Source organism: Pecten maximus, chromosome 16 (genome assembly GCF_902652985.1).
Source record: "Pecten maximus chromosome 16, xPecMax1.1, whole genome shotgun sequence".
NCBI lineage: Eukaryota > Metazoa > Mollusca > Bivalvia > Pectinida > Pectinidae > Pecten > Pecten maximus.
Window position 1 is genome coordinate 19,164,156 of NC_047030.1, and position 21,458 is coordinate 19,185,613.

General features: G+C 34.6%; 1 protein-coding gene across 1 annotated transcript; it reads right to left on the bottom strand.

Moving 5' to 3' along the window:
- Window positions 1-3,817: 3,817 nt before the first annotated feature.
- Window positions 3,818-19,243, bottom strand: LOC117344687 (von Willebrand factor D and EGF domain-containing protein-like). Its single transcript, XM_033907515.1, has 17 exons — window positions 18,091-19,243; window positions 17,550-17,839; window positions 16,666-16,749; window positions 15,864-15,970; window positions 15,053-15,353; window positions 14,691-14,776; window positions 14,320-14,383; window positions 13,725-13,943; window positions 13,077-13,288; window positions 11,679-12,000; window positions 11,362-11,520; window positions 10,474-10,663; window positions 10,029-10,216; window positions 9,567-9,827; window positions 8,840-8,939; window positions 8,129-8,231; window positions 3,818-6,379 (listed from the first exon to the last, which is right to left on the bottom strand). The coding sequence occupies exons 1-17, from the start codon at window positions 19,241-19,243 to the stop codon at window positions 6,247-6,249; spliced, it is 3,972 nt and encodes a 1,323-aa protein (XP_033763406.1). The 3' UTR covers window positions 3,818-6,246.
- Between the last annotated feature and the right edge of the window lie 2,215 nt (window positions 19,244-21,458).

The window sequence follows — 21,458 nt, forward strand, 5'->3', positions numbered from 1 at the left end:
CAACAACAAAAAAACAAAACAAAAAAAACAAAAAAACAACAACAACAACAACCATGTAGCGAACTTCTGATTCAAATGATGCACCATGGGTCATCAAATATCGTATCCTTATTGGGTATGTTTTCCAGCACAATTTGGCGCCTGTGCATTTTTCTTGTGTAGTTACAAATGTATGTTGTAATATTAACATTTGGACGGAAGAGCCATTGTATAAACTATCTATATGAATTTGCAGTCGATGAAAGCATAACTGACACTCAAAACGTATGAATATATTTTATTTACGAGAAACACAGCCATTCAATGTTTGTCCTTGCAAATAAGAAGAGAAGATATAGATGATACGAAAACAGGATCTTTTTCGATCGCAGGTGTTTGCATAGAAAATTGAATGATTTATGGTGGTAATCATTTCCTTGTTATGTGTACTATGAAATGTTTACGGTTGGCAACTGCACAACGAACGAAACGACACCCCACCTTACTTCAATCGACTAAAAAAATATTTATTCAACCGGACAAGGCGCATACTATATACTACCGTCATCAAGAAACATTCATTTCTACCTACCGTATCACTTAATTGTTACATCCAGAACACAATAATCCGTGAAAACATCGTCAAATTCCTTCTTCAGGACACCGTTTTTCAAACTGATCCCCCAGTCTGACCAGATTTCTGAGTGTGTGTGGGGTGGGGGTCTGGCATTTCAATTCAGTTTCTTTATACTGTAAGCCCTACAGCCACCTTAATTATGGATAATTCAACAGTGACAAGGAGAGGTCTCATCAGCGAATTACTTCAATGGTGTTTATGTATATAAAACAAAAGATAACAACACCAACATGTTTACCATTGATGACAACTCTCTGTAAACCATTGGAAAAAGACTTTCGAATTCCATAACCAGATAATTTACAAAGAAGATCTCTATTCCAAGCACGGTCAAAAGCTTTGCTATTATCACAAAATGTCGCAGCTATTTTCTTACCATTACCTAAAGATAATACATATCATTAATGATCGCAAGCAGTTGATTGGTTGATGATTCATCGCGCCTACGGCGAGATTGAAACGGAAATAAAGATGATAGTTATCATACAAGTAACACAGAGTGCATGTTCTAAATCACACAGCGTCTAACATCTTCAAAAGATAACTAAGTATTCGAATGTGTGACCGACTCTGCATTCATAACTGTTGCAATATTATCTGTTATTTCGAAACAATTGACCCCTGGCAATAAGGAGGTCATCACAGGTAGAAATCAGGTCCCGTGATTTACCTGTAAGATAGCAACAGTTGTGCCCATTCAAACTTGAGCAGTGCAGGTAAGATCATTTGTGTATGGGTAATGTAGGTAGCCATCCTAGATATGACGAAATGTTGATGTAATATTGACAATACAGGCAAATTTTAATATTACTATTGTGACGATCTTTATTTAAGATTTCATGAAAGCAGTTAAAAATTGTATGTTGTTACCATATACAGGCAATGTCTTTACATACTTAACATAATCATTTGTGTTACCAGGTACACATATAGTGTCATCCATTTCACCTTGTAGAAAATTTAAAAAATATGTGACTAAGAGCCACATACTCCCGAACAACCTAAAATTCTTGTTGCACACGTGTATTAATGACAATCCACGATGCTCATTCACGTTCTCCCAACATTGAAATAACCACTGACCTGGACGCTTGACCGGGGGAGTCCTTGAGACATCGGTGTATAAAAATAACTCGCCGCATTTATATTTATAGTGAGATTTGTCATGGAAACAAGAACGAAGCTATAACACATGGCCGTTGTTTACATATCGAGCATACGTGAACTTTGCCTCTTAATGCTTTCATTTAAACATATGAACAGAATATTCGCGTAATATCCAGGTAACTGAACAAAATAAACAAACATAGTTTACATTTAAATACTTAATTTTATAATGTAGCAATATGCATACAACAAAACATCGATAAAATCTTAGATCGGTGAAGTTGACAATGTTCAAAAGCTAACCAGCAATCCAATAGACGTCCAGAAAAATCGGAATTCGAGTCTATTCCTTTTTCTTCTCTCGTTAAGTTCCAACAAATTATTTCCTTTCCTAAGGAGATACTCAGGTTTTGCCGATTGTGTCTTTTTTTTTGCAGATTTTTGTCTGCATTTCCGCAGTTCCACGCTTGCAGCGTTCCGCCATTTTGTATGGACTGTAAAACCCGACGTTGCATTGTGGGACTAATTTTCCGAGAATTCCCGTACATACTTTCATAAACACACATTTTCTTTCAGATTCTGATTCACGATAGTCTGTTAGGTATGTATCAAGTCCGAAAACTGTAAAAACCTCAGAATTTAAACATTGATATATGTTTCTTCGGGAGTATGTGGCTTTAAGACTGGTGTATGAAGTATATACGTACATTTTTGTAATAGAAATTATTGACACAATTGGTTTGGTCGGCTTGTCCACATATATAAAGGAAAACTAAAGAATAACGCCATTCTGAACTCATCGGGTATTGTCGCTGAAATGATTCTCCGAGGAGTTCCAGATGGAATAACAGCAGGGACTTCACGCCGCTTTCTCATTGAACTCAAGGTTTTAGCTACAGTCTTAGTGAGTTGTATTGCATTTTGTCGTCAGGACCAGGACTTTTAAATAATATATCATATTAAAAGAGACATTGGAGGTTATAGCTGTTCTACTATGACAAAATTTGTTGCTTGACAGGATCAGTATTCATCGTCAACCCAGACCAGCGTTCAATTATTTTCGATAACAAATCTAAACTCGCGTAAGCTTTGAGTAGGCCTACTGTAAATGTCATACGTGTTCATTAACGTTTTAGAGACAGGCGACGTTTGAATATGTAATATTTATTTTCTTTATTGTCTGTTTAATGAAATTACTGTTTCGTTAGGTGATGCATGGTTATGTTTTGATATCTTGATCAGCTTATATTTGTTTATGTCGAGTAGCAACGTTTAGAGAATCATATCACATACATATTAGCTTACGATGACTATCAATGAACTACTGTACATGTACTTTAGTACACACTAGCAGTATACTGAAAAAAATTGTTTTCAGTAATAGAGTCGTTTTTCTCAAATTTTTAATGAAATATTGTCTAAATGCTTTAAATTTTGAAATAAAAGTCTCTGACCTGCCCTTTATTGAGATGGTTCTTAGGACAGATTCAAATTATATCATCTTTTGCATTAATAAATAAATGAACTAAATTTTCAAATATGTTGGCCTCAAATACTATACAACATATTTAAACCTTTCACTTTCATGCACCGAAGAAAATGATATATATAAGAAAGCTGTTCCGAGAAATTTATGCTAAAATATTGTCAATGATTATGTCGCATTAGTTAAATTCAGTTACTTTGGGTGCAGAAAGATGTCATGTATTATTTTTAATCTTGAAATTAAATTAATTTCAACTTATTACAAAAGGTATAAGATGGAAAATTATTTGACAAAATCTAAGAGTTACTAGTACCAGGTTTTAGCTATCACAATTTTACTTCGAAATTTCATAAATTAGTAAATTTTCAAATATCTGGGAGTCACTTTATTATAAATTTCATATCATAATATTTCAACCTTTTGCTTACATGTGCCAAGAAAACCGTGTGCGAAAGAAAACTAAAATCATGTCAATTAATTGATTTGTCACATTAAGTTAAATTAACTAATTTAGGGTGTGGAACCATGTTGTATTTTTTTTAATCTTTTTAATTTAAATCATTTTCAGCTTATTATAAAAGGTATTATAGAAAACTACTTGACAAATGTAAGAACTACCAATATTTTATTATCACTATTTTACAAAATAGTTTGTCTTCAAAATGTCATCTGCACACAGGTAATAATAAGTAAAATTTGAAACATCTTTGCTTTAATACCATACCAACATATTTCAACCTTTCGCTTACACATACCAAAGAAAAAAATGTGCAAGAAACCAATTCTGACAAATTCATACTAAAAGTTTTGAACTATTATGTATTCATATTGTGTCGCACTAAATTAAATTCAATTATTTTTGAGTGGGGATCCATGTAGTAGTTTTTTTTATCTTTTGAATTTAAACTTATTTCAACTTATTAATAGTAAATGTATTATAGAATGATTTCACAAATTCAAGCATTAACCAGGATTTGATGGTAACAATTCTACAAAATAGTCTTCTTCGAGATGTCATCTGCATACAGTTTAAATACAGGAACACAGTTACTAGTGTAAATAGTTTATATGTTTCTATTTTTTGGTCCACACCGCCATAGGCAGATATTTACATCTATTTACATTTAATATATGTAAGAGTATGAAATGCCACTTAATTTTAAGAAACCAGTCAAACTGATGTACACTGAAACCTAACAAGAGGTTGAAAAAATAATTAAAAAAAACAAAAAAAAACAATATGATTTATTATACTCGGATAATCTTTATTTACAGGAATTATTGCTGAAATTCACTTAAAACATTTTAAAACTTTCTAATTTTCTAATTTGCCATCTTGGATAGCTCCTCTGGTCATGATATTAAATAAATTATAAATTATAATGTAGCGATTATTGAATATTTTTTTCATTTTTATGTTTTTGCAGATATTTCTTTCTATTCATAATCGATCAATAATTGATCATAGATAGTTAATACAATCGTGACGATCGATTATAAACTTTAAAGTGATTTTAAACACTAAGATTAAAATTAAAAATATTAGGGTGAGACATTTTCCATCAAATCCTTAAGATTTACAAGTGAATGAGTGAATCGAAGAAATTGGTCAAAATTTAGATATTATTCGATTGCAATGAAATTTGGTATGAAGTTATATAATGGGACATCGGTTACTCTTGTAACCTCACAATAACTTTTTTTAACAAAATGGCCGCCATTTTCTGGCCTCTGATTGGTCCAAATTAAGATATTGTCCGATTTTAACAACATTTGATATGAAGCTACATCATGGGACACCAGTCTCTCTCGTAACATCATTTCACATTTTAACAAAATGGTCGCCATTTCCTGGCCTCTGATTGGTCCAAATTTAGATATTGTGGAATTTTGATGAAATTAGATAATGATACAGGTACAAAATTGGACACTCTTAACTCTTCTCACCTCACTAAGTTTTTAACACAATGACTGCCATTTACTGACCTCTGATTGGTCTAATTTTAGATATTCTCTGATTTCAATAAAATTTTGTATGTAGGTACATCATAGAACACTGGTCACTCTCGTAACGTCACTTTCGCATTTAACAAGATGGCCGCCTTTCCAGGCCTATGATTTGTCCAATTTAAGATATTGTGATTAAATTTGATATGTAGGTACATCATGGGACACTGGTTACTCCTATAACCTTACTTCCACATTTTAACAAAATGGCCGCCAATTTCTGGCCTCAGATTGGTCGAAATTCAGATATTGTTCGATTTTGATTAAATTTGGTATGTAGGTGTATTAGACGACTGCAAATTCAACTTTATGGCTTTCGTTGCATTGGGACCAACACATAGTCTTTTTATTGGTCGAAATTTAGATATTGAGTGTTTTTGATGAAAACCACTCTGAAACAGAGTTATTGCCCCTCACTATACTTCATGCTTTCTGTGACACTCCTTTAGGTGTCAACCCACTAGTATAGCATGCAGGTCAATCATGAACTCGCCACGTATACAAGTGTGCCAAATCACCATCGTAATATATGCATGATTTCTACATGGTTAAAACACATTTTGTGTTATTCTGTAAAACTGAAATATATATTGTGCTAACACCAGTTTATGGTAATTATGCTATCGGGGATGTATACAATAGCTACTTGTTTAACGAATTGCTATTTGCTGCTGACTAGCAAGAGTAAGCCTGGCAGCGACGCAGTGTTGATTCCTAAAACCTTTTTAGAACGAACGTCAAAGATGCACTATATATAGTGACGTCAGAAAAAAACGACGTCATTTAGAGACGAAGTTACGGACATTATACTTCATATCACTACACCAATATGAATCACGTAAAAATAGATCTGATATATACATATGTTGTTACATATAAATATTGAATAACATGAATTATCTTAAAGTACTGAAACTGTTTTGGGAGAAAAACAAAAGTTTTATATCATATGAATTTTCACACTGTTTATGAACACACAAAGACTTAAGACTGTCATTAAAACAAGAAAATAACTGCGTGGCAGAGACACTTAATAGAATCGCGTGTGTATGCGGCTGGATAGAGTTGATCGTCCAAGACTCGGATATCCTCTGCCATGTTCCCAGTAATTGTTTCGTCTGTACTGGTATTCCTCGTCCAAGTCGACTGTTTCGGCCTTTTTCCTACTGATAAAGAAAGCACGGTAATATATACGCATAAAGATGACACTGATTTGATATGATTACATTCAAATATGGCACTGTATAAGTTTAACACTCTATAAGAACGATCTCTATAAGTGTAACACTATATTAGTGCGATCTCTTTAAGTACGAACTCTATAAGTTTTATACTGAGTTGATACTCTATTAGTATAACCTATAGGTACGGTACTCTATTAGTGTGATAATCTATAAGTACGATAATATGTTAGTGTGATACCAAATAAGTACGATACTCTATTAGTGTGATAACCTATAAGTACGATACTCTATTATTGTGATAACCTATAAGTATGATACTCTATTAGTGTGATAATCTATAAGTATGATACTCTATTATTGTGATAACCTATAAGTATGATACTCTATTAGTGTGATAACCTATAAGTACGATACTCTTTTAGTGTGATAACATATAAGTACGATACTCTATAAGTATGATAACCTATAAGTACGATACTCTATTAGTATGATAACCCATAAGTATGATACTCTATTAGTGTGATAACCTATAAGTACGATACTCTATTAGTATGATAACCCATAAGTACGATACTCTATTAGTATGATAACATATAAGTACGATACTATATTAGTATGATAACCTATAAGTACGATACTCTATTAGTATGATAACCCATAAGTACGATACTCTATAAGTATGATAACCTATAAGTACGGTACTCTATAAGTATGATAACCTATAAGTACGATACTCTATTAGTGTGATAACCTATAAGTACGATACTCTTTTAGTATGATAACCTATAAGTACGATACTCTATTAGTGTGATAACCTATATGTACGATACTCTATAAGTATGATAACCTATAAGTACGATACTCTATTAGTGTGATAACCTATAAGTACACTACCCTATTAGTGCGATAATCTATAAGTACGATACTCTATTAGTGTGATAACCTATATGTACGATACTCTATTAGTATGATAACCTATAAGTACGATACTCTATTAGCGTGATAAACTATAAGTATGATACGCTATTAGTATGATAACCTATACGTACGATACTCTATTAGTGTGATAATCTATAAGTACGGTACTCTATTAGTATGATAACCTAGCAGTACGATACTCTTTTAGTGTGATAACCTATAAGTACGGTACTCTATTAGTGTGATAATCTATAAGTACGGTACTCTATTAGTGTGATAACCTATAAGAACGATACTCTATTAGTGTGATAACCTATAAGTACGGTACTCTATTAGTGTGATAACCTATAAGAACGATACTCTATTAGTGTGATAACCTATAAGTACGGTACTCTATTAGTGTGATAACCTATAAGAACGATACTCTATTAGTGTGATAACCTATAAGTACGGTACTCTATTAGTGTGATAACCTATAAGTACAATACTCTATTAGTGTGATAACCTATAAGTACGGTACTCTATTAGTGTGATAACATATAAGTACGATACTCTATTAGTGTGATAATCTATAAGTAAGATACTCTATAAATGCGATAACCTATAAGTACGATACTCTGTTAGGGTGCTAATCTGTAAGTACGATAATTTATTAGTGTGGTAATCTCTTAATCTGTAAGTACGATAATTTATTAGTGTGGTAATCTATAAGTATGATACTGTATTATTATAAAAATGTTTTAGTATAATACTGTAAAGCATGAAACATAAAACTACTCTACTAATACCATATGAAATATTTATACATACGAGTTCACGTGTACGGAGATGAGTTTAGTCAGCACCAGTATCACGACGGCACATCCCAATACTCCTACAACAGCGCCAACCACTAATCCAGTGTTGATGTATCCTGAAAAGACAGATGAAAATGTTCCATCTTTCACAGTTTAATATAATGATGTTATCAGATGGTAGAGTAGTAACACGCCTGTCTTTCACCGGGGCAGCCGGGGTTTGATTACCAGATCGGAAGCATTGGGTCAGTTTTTGTAAAATAATTAGTTTCACGGTCATGCTCTATAACAATGATATTTGTTATAGTTTTTAATTGCTGGGTGGTAAGCTCTGTTACAGAATACTATAAATCCACGAGGTTTGCCGTTACCCGGCATGTCATATTTTATTTCTTATGAAAAGTGACACAGGTTCAAAATAATGTCTATTTAATATTCTTTTTCAATTATTTAAAATCCGAGAATTTCGTAATTTATTTCATCATGGTGTTTGAAAACCTCACGTTCTTTATTTCAATTTTTATTTCGACTTTTCATATCTTGGCACCAAGCATCATTAGCGAGTTCTAGAAGGCAAAGCCAACTTTAAGATCCATCGCTATATTAGGCATATTCAAGGTGCTCTCTGGGTGCCTTTGTACAATACTTTATTTGTCAGATTTCTCGAAAATATTTTCTAAGTTTTAAGATAAAGTACACACGATGGAATAAACTTAGATAATACCATGATGTTGATCGTCCTGTGTTGTAGGCAGTGTGGTACTGACGGAGCTGCTGCTTGGTGACGTTGTAGGTAACGTAGATGTTGTAGACTGACAAGAGCTCTGTATCATAATAAAATACAAATACCAGATGTAACGTTTGAATACCGCTAAATCACGAGTCATCAATTAAAGGGCATCTATATAGGAAAATAATGTTGAATGTTCAAAACCGAATAACTATCTACTTTGCAAAATAGCAAGTCATGTAAAATAACAAAATGTTTTCCTAGATATGTAGTTTCTCCAAATCATTATTTGAAGCAGGGGTTAATTTTAAGTCAAACACATATAAATATGTTGTTTATATATGTTAAATTACATATCAACAGCAAGACCAATTGTTACTTTGCTAAATACAACATAGTGGTTATTTATAGGCTTTTAAAATATCACCTGATTTTCTATATAGATGACCCTTAAGTTATCATGCATTTTCAATAACCTGCAAACAATTGATATAACCAATACCACAGTTTTTAAATAGTGAGTTGTTTAGTCCCAACAACGATTTCTACACTTTGATAAAATCGATTATACATCTACCAATCAAATGCATGATATACGTATTGTACATGCACGTTTTTGAATGTACCTTATGGACTGTACTGATTTTTTTTTTATTATGATTTGTTTATTTGTAACGGAAACGGTAACCAATGACGATCAATGACTCATAGTATAACCTACCTTTACACTACACGAGATGGACGTTGTGTTACAGGTAAAGCATGTTGAGTTGTAAACGAGCATTAATACGTCATCACTGAAAACAACACCGTCATTTGAAACGCTGAGGAAAAATCCCTCTGCAATCGCAGCATTGTCATGCGCAGATCGCCTTTTCCGGCGAGATTGTGGTATAGAACATGAACAGCCTATACCACCAGACATTGGTACAGCTGGAAATGTCTCGTTCTGTGACGTCAGCTGGTATGTTGATTCGTGTATCTTAAATGACAAAAAATAAATAAATAAAGAACAATCGTTTCTTATAAAGAGACTCTTGCCGTCAAGTTCACGTATGCTGATGGCACTATTTCGAGAGTTTACAAATTTAAAAAAAGAATAAGCAACAAATTAGAGGACAACCATTATACGTTCGGGAAAAAGACTTGTTACGATTATTAACGAGTTCTATTTTATACTCACCGTGAGATGGACAGCTCTACAAGTCACATTTTCACTTGCAAAATTCGAGCCGGAGACATAGAAGGTAGTACAAGCGTATACGTCACTTTGACACAGTCCTGGGTTTGTCCGTGATGACATAATAGGAGGTAATGATCGCCGTATAGAACAATCACTTCCCTCGAAGTCGTCAAAACATTCGCAAATTCCTTGAAGATAAAATAACATTTAGAAATTCATTATTACTTTTTGTAAGGAAGCACCCAGAGTTTAAAAGAAACTGATGAAAGTTTCGAATAAATATGAGATTTATAGCTTTGATGCCTAAAATAAATAAATAAATAAATAAATAAATGATAAAACAAATATATAGATATAAAATGCGTACACGTGCACTGGTACTAAACAGTAAATCAAACCTTTTCACTTAAAAAGTTATCATTTCCTAAAAATAAAACAACTTTACCGTTTGTACATCTTCCGTTTCTGGAGCAATTATTCCTACAATCTAGGTCCAACATTTCGCCTAACACCGATTTGCCAGGTGTACCAGGTGATGACGTCATGGTGAGGTTTTCGAGTCTGACTACCGTCATCCGGCAACTTTCGGACAACGTATCAGCCGTTGACTGCATATACCTGGTGTCTCCAATTAGCTGAAACATTACATATAATATATTAATATTTTACTTCAATATCAGAAAACAAAATTAGGATGTAATCTTGTAGTCCGTCGTTTTTTTTACGAAAACTAAGCAAATAATATAAGTCTGCATGTAGCTTTGACTATATAGAGCTGCAATAATATGTATATATGTTTCATTCATTTATAAAGTTAAGTTTTCATTGACGAGATTCAACATGTAAAATAATGAGCAATACTACGCTTCAAGTGTTGTTATTGGAGTAATCTCCCTTGTTTGGTTTACAATGTCATATCAAAGTGAACGTAATTATCTACTTAAACGAAATCAGAAACATTAATTAAACTAAAGTTTTTACGGGAAACATCGTTTAATACTTGCATCAGCTATAGAAGGAAAATGAGAGTGGTTCACATAGCTATAACACATCCCGTTCAAACCTCAACCCCTAGTTCAGGAGATATGTTATCACAAGTTTTTTTTATTTCTTTTTAAAGCGGTCAAGTATAATATTGACCTTAATCTTGACCACCGAAATCAATCAGGTGCAGAAATTAAAAGTTTTGTGTTATATTATGGTTATGATCTTAATCTGTTCAACGGTCCAATAGAAACCTTGTTCACAATGTTAACATGGACGGGCTCACAAACCCACAAACAAAATGATTAATTTAACTCCCTTTAACCCAATTGGGTAGAACTAAAAACACCTTGATGTCTTCAACACAGGCTTTAATCCCTTCCGCTGTCTCTTTTCTCATCTCGTGTAGTATCTCTTCACATTTCTTCAAAAACATCTGATTCTCCAGAAATTGTCTGCAGGCTGCTGTCGCCGACTGTTCATTCCATCCATTCCTCCATGACAAAGGCTGGTCAAAATAGAAAACAAGAATCTACCATTTGCTATTTAAAAATTTAGTACACAAACAATATCGAGATAAATTTCATGATCACTTCAAATATTGAAACTATGCTGAACTTTAATCTTTAAATATTTGACAAAGAATTACTGTTGTTGTGGTATTACCGTCGGTTCTAGGTCGGCGTCACTCTCCAGAACTATTGGGAACTTGGCCACTACATCGCCGTCACCTGCAGCTCGTCTATGTCTCTGAAGAGGTTCAGATGCCGACCGCTTCCGACGAAAAGTTTCATCGCAAGATTTGAAAAAGCTGTCGGATCCTGTGCCAGAACACAGAGCCGTGGCGGACTCGAGGTTACATTCGACAGTAGTGACGTCACCATGAGCCGCTCGGTCTCTACATTTACAATACCTTGGCGATGTTTTATTTATATCCGGCAAGCTGGCATCACCAAACATAGATACGTCACCAGTTTGTCCCGTTATTCTGTAATATAGAACCCAGCCTTTGATTCAGTCATAAATGATATAACTGCTTAATACATTCCAGGTACATATACGTACTTAATTCTATCCCAAGAAGGTACATGTAAATGCTATATACTATCCCGATGATGAACAGACAGGTGCTAAAGACAATACCGACAATTACATAAGTATGGCTAATATCACCCTAAGAAGTTCAAATGTAAATGGTATATATTTCTCCGAGGAGATACTTCTAACATTCTTTTGAAGCGCCGACCATTCCTTTGCTAGACACATTTAAATGCTAGGTATTTAATGCTCTCTCCAAGCATTAGTTAGTGCTAGAAAATCCGATTCCCTGTACGTTTAATTGCTAACGGCTTTCTACCACATTACATGTTAGAACTAAATATTATTTTGTTTTACTTTTTACTTTTTCATTGAGTAATGAAGATAACATTTGACATACATCGATTTATAAATTATCATTGAAAAGGTAAATGGACAAGACCAGGTGCTCGAATAGGTAAGCGTTATATGTTGATCAAAGTTTACCGTTATTCATTTGTTTTATATTCTCTTGAGTGTTTTCATTGATTAAGACCTTGAAATCGTATTTTGCGAATGCTTCTTTTGAATGCTTTTATTGGATAAAATCTAGAACATATCATTTCCCAGTGATCTTTACTGTGTCTCTATGCATGCCACTTTTACTTGATTTGTTACTTATTGCGTATCTGAATCTGTTGTTCATTGGTGTGTGTTTTGTTTACAGTTTGTTGAAACAATGTTTTAAACATTTGCCTTATTCTCCATTGAACTTGTATGTGGAAAAAAATGACAAATATTATTCCTTACATGCAAATGGAGTTCCTTCTTACATTTATACAATAACAAATTGGTACTATTCATGCACAGTAGGGTGATGTATGTTGTAGTGCCCCACGAAACAAAATAGTACATTTGCTTGCACTTATTATGTTTGCTTCATGAACTTGTGAATTACAATCAAAATTGACGCAAAATGGCAGTCAAGATATTTAAATAATATTTCCAATAGAAAAATGTTAATAAATTCTAAAACAATTATCTCACTTCCAGTCCAGTGCAAATGTTCGTTCGTCACTTGTCGTTCCACCATCCCTAGTCCTGAAATCGTTGGTAATATTTCCGTCCAGGAAGCCACAGAGTCCCCCAGACGTTTGCCAGTCAGCAATAGAGGGCTTGATTGTGATACCACCAATGGTTGTACTGCTGTTGTCTGTGATGTGGTAGAATGATATCTGTGTGCCTGTTGGCAATGTTATCTTGGGACAAAAATACGTAAATTAAATCTACAAACATAAAAAATAACTTATCGGTAATTACTTAAAACATAGTTGATATGTCTCAATTTCAAACATTTTAATAGTTTAGTATTATATCTATTGAAATATCCAAATTTAAACAAACTATTTTGTTTCTTGTCACATTTTATTTCATTTCAACAGATTTTATTGACATGATGATATGGTCAAATGGATTGAATAACAAGCGTATATAAGTTTCCCGTTGGTGGCATGAGTGTTACAAACATATTATAGAACTTAGGCTTAATTTTCATCTTTCTTGTTACTTATGATAAAAATGCACACATACATCTTAAAACCACCACTCCCGCAGATTATTAGTTCTTTAGATTATGATATTATTTTCCTGCATTCTAACCATAACGATACTTAAATAAATACTATTCACTAATACCTTGTATGCATTTCCGTTGTTCTCTATCGCCATGTGTGTGTCGTCACAAAACGACCCCTCTATGTACCGGTTTGACCTGGTTACGTCACTAACCAACCATCCGATTCGAGCAGAGCAGAAGTTGGCGACAAAGCGAGCCTTTTTATTCCTCACAGCCAATCCACAGTTACAGGTCGCTCCAGTGACGTCATTGGCACAGGTCTGATACATGGCATGTACCTGTATATACCACAAGTGGTGCAGTATAAAGTCGTGATAACAGGGTATACAACAAGTGGTACAGTGTAAAGTCGTGATAACAGGGTATGTACATGTATTTACAACAAGTGGTACAGTGTAAAGTCGTGATAACAAGGTATGATCATGTACCTGTTATACCACAAGTTGTATAATGTAAATTCTGTACCTGTATATACCACAAGTTGTATAATGTAAATTCTGTACCTGTACATACCAGTTCAATGATTGACAAATAGATGTATATATCACAGTTAAACGTTTAGTGTGCGCATTAGAAAATTGCTCTGCTGAGGTTTCCAAAAATGTTTTAAGGACCAGAATGTCCCCCTATCTACTCGACGTTTAAATTTTTTACCGAATGGTGTGTGTCCTTATTGTAGTATAACACGTATTCGCCAAGCCGCTGATTTTCCCAGCTCCTGCAAGAAAACAGTTTTGACTGAATAAAAGATATCACCATAATTCCTCCGAAAATCTAAAAATGAGTCTTTAAAAAGTATCATTACTTCAAACCAATTACATGTACCCTTTAAATAGAGAGGTGTATATAAGAATACAGCAAGGTTTGTATTTATATTAAATGTATATACGATCTAGCATACATCAACCTATGTGCGTTAAACTTGGTAACAAAATACATATAACTAATGTGTAGCTTAATGTTAAATGGAAACACAGAATCCAGAATCTATATATGTATTGATAAAATATAATGAAAATATTTACCTGCCATCAAACGTGCGGATGTGTGGATCATTGTAGCTTTTACATACACTGGTGACGACCCGGATGTCTGCATCGACGACGCTCACCTGTAAATTAGTGTTTTTAGTTAATTTTGACGTGTCCAGGTAAAATAAAAGGGGAGGGGGTATTCGTCGTATTTTGTATTGATAAAGCGTCCAAATCTCAACATTTTGATTTTGGTACCTAGAATGCTAAAAACTGTATGGTGCAGCTTTGCATCAATAATCTGCCTGTTACTGTGTTTACTTTTAAAGCCATATTTAACGATGCAATTCATTTTAGTGTCATTGGGAGATTTCATATAGACATTACTATACCTTGTAGTTATAGGTTTTACGTACGGAAATGTTCTGAGAAGAGGCAGCATTCCAGGCGTTGTGGCGAGTCACAACTTCCTCCGCTATAAGGCGCACCTTTACGTTTCTATTCCTCACATTGACAAGGTTATCAGACGCCCCGTAAACACGAACGGCCTGCGCAGAGTCCCAGTTTGAATGATTGAATTGTAAGCCACAGCTATATCCTCCGAAGGCGATAGGTTCGTTTGTTAGACCCCCAGCAGAGCAAATGGTACCGGAACTGTCCATACTAGTAACTATTCTAACTGTCATCCTACACTGGGTTTCTTTGATGACATTAATTCTACAAAATTCAGAAGCAGTATTTCAGACATAAATTAAAGAAAAAAAGTTTTCATCAAATTTAATTGGCAAGAATGAATAACCGATTTAATAAAATAACAAACAAAGCCTAAATAAATGATCTCCGTCAAATGGAGAAATAAACATGATAAAACGTTATTTTACATTTTGACTGAACAAGGCACAGCGTTTGCCAATATGGGTGTTTTACATGTGTTTCTGATCAACAATTTATATCGTTTTACTCGATATAGTTTACATTTTCTGATCAAATGTAACATAATATTGAGGCCATTTGTGAAGAAGATACGAATATATTTTTTATGTAAAAAGGTTCAGATACATACGCTCTCAGCAATAAATTATCGTTGAATTGCATATGTTGTAACAATTCATTTTTGCATATATATTTACATTCGAAACTTCATCGGAATATTACTATCACTATATATCTCTATTTAAACTTAGCTGTGTTGTCTTGTAATATAATAATTCTTTATAGTAAACTTACTCGTTAATATCAGAATTAGCTGGGAAGTAGCATCCTAAAGGAATGGTCAGTCTCACTTGAATGTCGAACCAGTCACCTTCAGTAACCACGTATTCCTGTGTATCTGTCTGTAATACAGCAACAGGAACGCAATGGTATCATTCTGGACCTTAATTCAAATTTAACTGTAAATGATGTGATCACGGCAATAAATCTGATATTGGACACGAACGTCAACAATTTACCAATAACTAACATTACTTTGTTATTTATTTAATGTTATTTTGACCTTATACTAAGTTTTAGTACAACGTTAATATAAATAATTTCGAACGATAACTTTTACGCATTTCAAATCTGGTTAAATTGAATTCTAAAAAAAGTCGGTAGAAAAATACATGAAATTGTGTAAAATAACAAAGGAAAGCATACTTACTTCGAAATATTCTAGCTATCATTGTTATTTTGATAGTACGACTAATTCATATATATATATCTTTGATTATCGAGAACGAAATATTCGAATACAAACCAAGATTAACCAACATATGGACTAAAAAACAGCATCAGCGATCATCGGAATGACCCCAATTGCACCATAGGAACAATGGTATAGTTTCTAAAGTTCTGGTTTGGGTTTTTTCTGTTTCGATGATATATCAATGATAATCAACAATGCTTCATAATGTCGTTAAATGTATACCAGTCAAAATATTCACAAGGTCGGGATTCAAAATAACCTGAGGAGCAAATACGATAACTTAGATGCGATATTCGAGCCTTTATAGTCCCACCTTAATAAAGTGATAAGGAATAACGTTACCTGAATTCCTGCATAGAACGATTCACTTAAGGTGACAGACCCTGGTTTGTTGTCAGCGGAACGGAGTGCGACTCCACATTTTACCTGTAATAACAGTGAAAGCATATAATGCTATAAGATATCTTTACACCTGTAATAGAGAAAGTCTATAATGCTATAAGATATCTTTACACAAATCTAAATCCTTACATATTGCTGTAAGATATCTTTACACAAATATACATCCTTACGTATTGCTGTTGATGTAAAGCATTAATCTAAATATATATGAAATATACTTAATTTTACTGTTAATATGATCCATAGGGAGGATGTCCATTTATTTACGTTCACAAAAAATGTGTTCCAAGAATAGAAAATACTGAAGAGGGATCTTTAAGTCCATGAAAGAATTATCTTTATTAGTTTATATTAGTTTATATATATACATATATTTTCTCTAATACCTCTTCTTTCTCGTCTTACTCTATAATAGTACATCTCAATAAAGGACGATAGAAACCAATTCCCAAATGTCAGTATAAAAAATACATAAACTGTGATAGCAAATTTCAATTATTGAAATTTAAAATTATCGCCTGTCGACCCTGATCTGTCTCAAAATATATTATGCAAAACTAGAGACCAAAGTAATCTTGTTTATGATATTTTAGAAAGAACCATTCAGTTGTTCTTTCTGAGAGATATCAGTAACGTGGATTGTTAAAGGACTAAAGACGGACCATGGAAAACGGACGGACCACTGACAACGGACGAAATAATACATTTCATTTTCAGGGTTCTACCTCTTCTGTTATACTGTTAACGTGATATGATGAATACTTGGTTTTGCTATGAAGTATCATCTGAAAAACTAGTTATCAATTATCTATATTTTATTCTACCTCAAAACTCAATCTATGCACGCCCCTCCAGTGTATCTCCTGTAGTCGTCCTGTTGTTGCTAAGTCAGCGTACGTCAGGTTCGTAATGGAACTCTTCAGTATCATGGCGTCGTTTATGTACCACGTGATGTCATATAGAAATTGTTCGGGATCCACACTTTTATCTCTAAACGCTACACCACACTCAAATTTTATTTCTAAAAGTTTGAATTCCACGGAAGTGTTGGTACTAGGGGGTGTTCCCGTCCTCTCCTCTAGTCCTGGAGTAACAATGGCTGTTAACAAAACATCTGTAAAAAAATATTAAGTTAGGAGTAGAGGTTATATAGATAGTACAATTAAAAAAAACTAAGAATAACAGGTAAAGGAAACTAATTCAAAATCGAAAACATATGAACAAATATAAATTATTACAGATTGAATAAAAAAAAACCCCCATCTATGAATGTAAATAAATGTTCCGGATTTACTGATTACACTTGATGAAATGCAGACTCTTGAACGGATATCGTTAAACTGTCATTATTAATAAGATACATACCGGCAGCTGTTGTTGCCGCCTCAGTACTCGCTGTTGTAGGCTCATTATTGGCCGTTGTGAGTTCGATAGTTGTCGTTGGGGTTTTGATTGTAGTTGTTGTCGGTTTAATAGTAGTTGTTGTGGGTTCAGTAGTGGCTGTTGAGGGGTCATTTGTAGTTGTTCTGGGTTCAGTGGTTGTTGAAGGTTCGGTAGTGGTTGTTGTGGGTTCGGTAGTGGTTGTTGTGGGTTGGGTAGTGGTTGTTGTGGGTTCGGTAGTGGTTGTTGTGGGTTCGGTAGTGGTTGTTGTAGGTTCAGTAGTGGTTGTTGTGGGTTCAGTAGTGGTTGTTGTGGGTTCGGTAGTGGTTGTTGTGGGTTCGGTAGTGGTTGTTGTGGGTTCGGTAGTGGTTGTTGTGGGCTCAGTAGTGGTTGTTGTGGGTTCAGTAGTGGTTGTTGTGGGTTCGGTAGTGGTTGTTGTTGGTTCGACCGTGGTTGTTGTGGGTTTGGTAGTGGTTGTTGTGCGTTCAGTAGTGGTTGTTGTTGGTTCAGTCGTGGTTGTTGTGGGTTCGGCTCTGGTTGTTGTGGGTTCAGTAGTGGTTATTGTGGGTTCGGTTGTTGTTGTTGCTGGTTCACTAGTGGTTGTTGCTGTTGGTTCAGTAGTGGTTGTTGTGGGTTCGGTAGTGGTTGTTGTGGGTTCGGTAGTGGTTGTTGTGGGTTCGGTAGTGGTTGTTGTAGGTTCGGTAGTGGTTGTTGTGGGTTCGGTAGTGGTTGTTGTGGGTTCAGTAGTGGTTGTTGTGGGTTCGGTAGTGGTTGTTGTGGGTTCGGTAGTAGTTGTTGTGGGCTCAGTAGTGGTTGTTGTGGGTTTGGTAGTGGTTGTTGTGGGTTCGGTAGTGGTTGTTGTGGGTTCAGTAGTGGTTGTTGTGGGTTCGGTAGTGGTTATTGTGGGTTCGGTAGTGGTTGTTATAGGTTCGGTTGTGGTTGTTGTGGGTTCAGTAGTGGTTGTTGTGGGTTCGGTAGTGGTTATTGTGGGTTCGGTAGTGGTTGTTGTGGGTTCAGTAGTGGTAGTTGTGGGTTCATTAGTGGTTGTTGTCGAGTCAGCAGTGTTTGTTGCTGCATCCGAAGTTGTTGTCGATTGAAGCGTGGTTGTTTGGTCAGAGGTGGTATTATAAGGATCCATAGTGGTTGTTGTTGGCGAGGGCGTCGTTGTTATACATGAAGTCTGTGAAAAAAACCATTAACTGTTATATAACGGATATAACTACAGAATTACCTTTTCAACCGATAGATGTGACAAAAGAATAGTTTATAGCAAGTGTGTTCCTTACCACAAAGCTATCAGGAATTGTAACAGCAATTCCGTTTTTTGTTTTTGCGCTCAATTAATTCTCAGTCCAGAAGTGTCTAAATTCATGGCGTTAGTTAAAATGACAGAACATTGTTGAAATAGTATTATTATGGTAGCAGACCCAGGTGTTCCGAGATAGTGAGATTAATCTACCAATTCCTTTCTTTTTTTTAATGGTTGCCATGGTATTTACATGTCTAAAAAACATAGAAAAAATAAGTTTATTGATACTCTAGAGCTGTATTGAAATTGCAAATGGTGTATAGATTACAAATATATATATACTTCATTTTAGGTAATATGTAGGGTTAACTAGCCAAGCTAACATGTGTCTTATTTTTCAAAGTTGGACATTTTACTGTATACTGCTACCTATGAAGAAATAAAAGATTTCATCATTGATGGACAGTGTGTATGATTAAGCATTTCACCTGATGTATAATATTATTACGTAACTCACTCATACAAAATATCAAAACTCACGAATTCGAAGCAGGATACACTCGTTGTGTTACATGTCTGGCACCAGGAGTCGTATATGATAACGACGATTTCATCACTGAATGTCGAGCCGTCGTTGGACACACTCAGGAAGAAACCCTCTGCTATAGGATTCTCATCTGTAGAACGCCTCACCCTGCCCGAGACGTCGTCTATTGATCGTTTTCTCCTCCTCAAGACGTCACTAATCGCGCACGTACAGCCGAACCCACCCCCAACAGACCTGGCTGGAAATGTGTCATTGACTGAGGTCAGATTGTACCCGTTCCCTGTGACCTATGGATAAAGGTAGAGAATAGGTTCGGTTTTATATTCCTGGACATGTACTGGATCCATTATTATATTCACATTCGAGATTATATTCACTAGTGCTATATATAACCCTTTAATATTAATATTGCTGGTAAACTCTACAGACTCCGGAATCATTAACGTCCCTTAACTTAAGAAAATTCCTTATCTGAGTTTTTCCATAGGAGAGCAGTATTGGATTAAAGGAGAGAATGTTAGTTCAGGAACTGTTTCTGTAATGCTTTTGGATATATTTTTTTTTTTATCTATTTTTTTTAATTTTTGGTATTTACCAAAGTTTGAACTACAAATAATGGCATTGCCAATCTATACATATCAACGTAAAACTGAAAGTGCATGTAAAATTCATCACCTCTGTCTATAGACGAGATTTAATACTACAATGTGTACTAACTGGTGTTCTAATGCAATACTTTTGTTGAGGGATGTAGCGCGGCCCGCTATGCATCCCCATTACTTGGGAATACTCAGAGTTGCAAACTTAAATGCCTTCCCGATAGCTGGACCAAATTTTCATCGGTAACAGTATTTAAAAAAATTGCAGCATGAATGCCAATTGAAAAATTGTAACTACATAATACATAACGATATGAGATCATGGGTATGTATTTGTGGATCTCAAAGTTGTTTTCCCTCGTTATCGTGGAAGCATTATCAATTAGTTTACATCTCAGAGCTATTAATATTGCATCATTTGAATAAAGTACTTCAATATGATAAGAAACAACATCTTGTGAAGGATGTAATCATCATATATTCATATAGATAAACGTTAAAGTTAACGTTAATCGTATTTACATACAAAACATAATAGAAATTGATATTTTGCTTGGCTTTCTTATCTTTGTAACAGTACATATCTCGTAACAGTACATGTAACTAATTGACCGCGTCCTATTCTGGGAGGAGACATGGAATGGTCAAATACTGAAATGTAAACTACACGTATATTGTTTCTCTATTATCGTACCGTAAAATGAGCAGCTCTGCAAGTCACGTTTTCATCTGCAAAGTTTGACCCGGACACAAAGAATGTGTTACAAGCATACACATCACGCTTACATAGCCCTGGGTTTGTCTGAGGTGATACAAAGGGTGGCTGTGTCGGCCTGGTGGAGCATTCATTACCCTCAAAGTCACCAAAACATACACACTGACCTAGCAGATGAAATGGCAAATTATTATTATAATAAAACAATAATAATTATATTAAACAATTTACAGTCTACGCTTG

Coding starts and splice junctions, on each gene's coding strand:
- LOC117344687 (XM_033907515.1), bottom strand. CDS start 19,243: ATGGATCCTTATAATACCACCTCTGACCAAACAACCACGCTTCAATCG. Junction 17,840..18,090: donor GGCGGCAACAACAGCTGCCG/GTATGTATCTTA, acceptor ATTTTTTTACAG/ATGTTTTGTTAACAGCCATT. Junction 14,777..15,052: donor CCTCTTCTCAGAACATTTCC/GTACGTAAAACC, acceptor ACTAATTTACAG/GTGAGCGTCGTCGATGCAGA.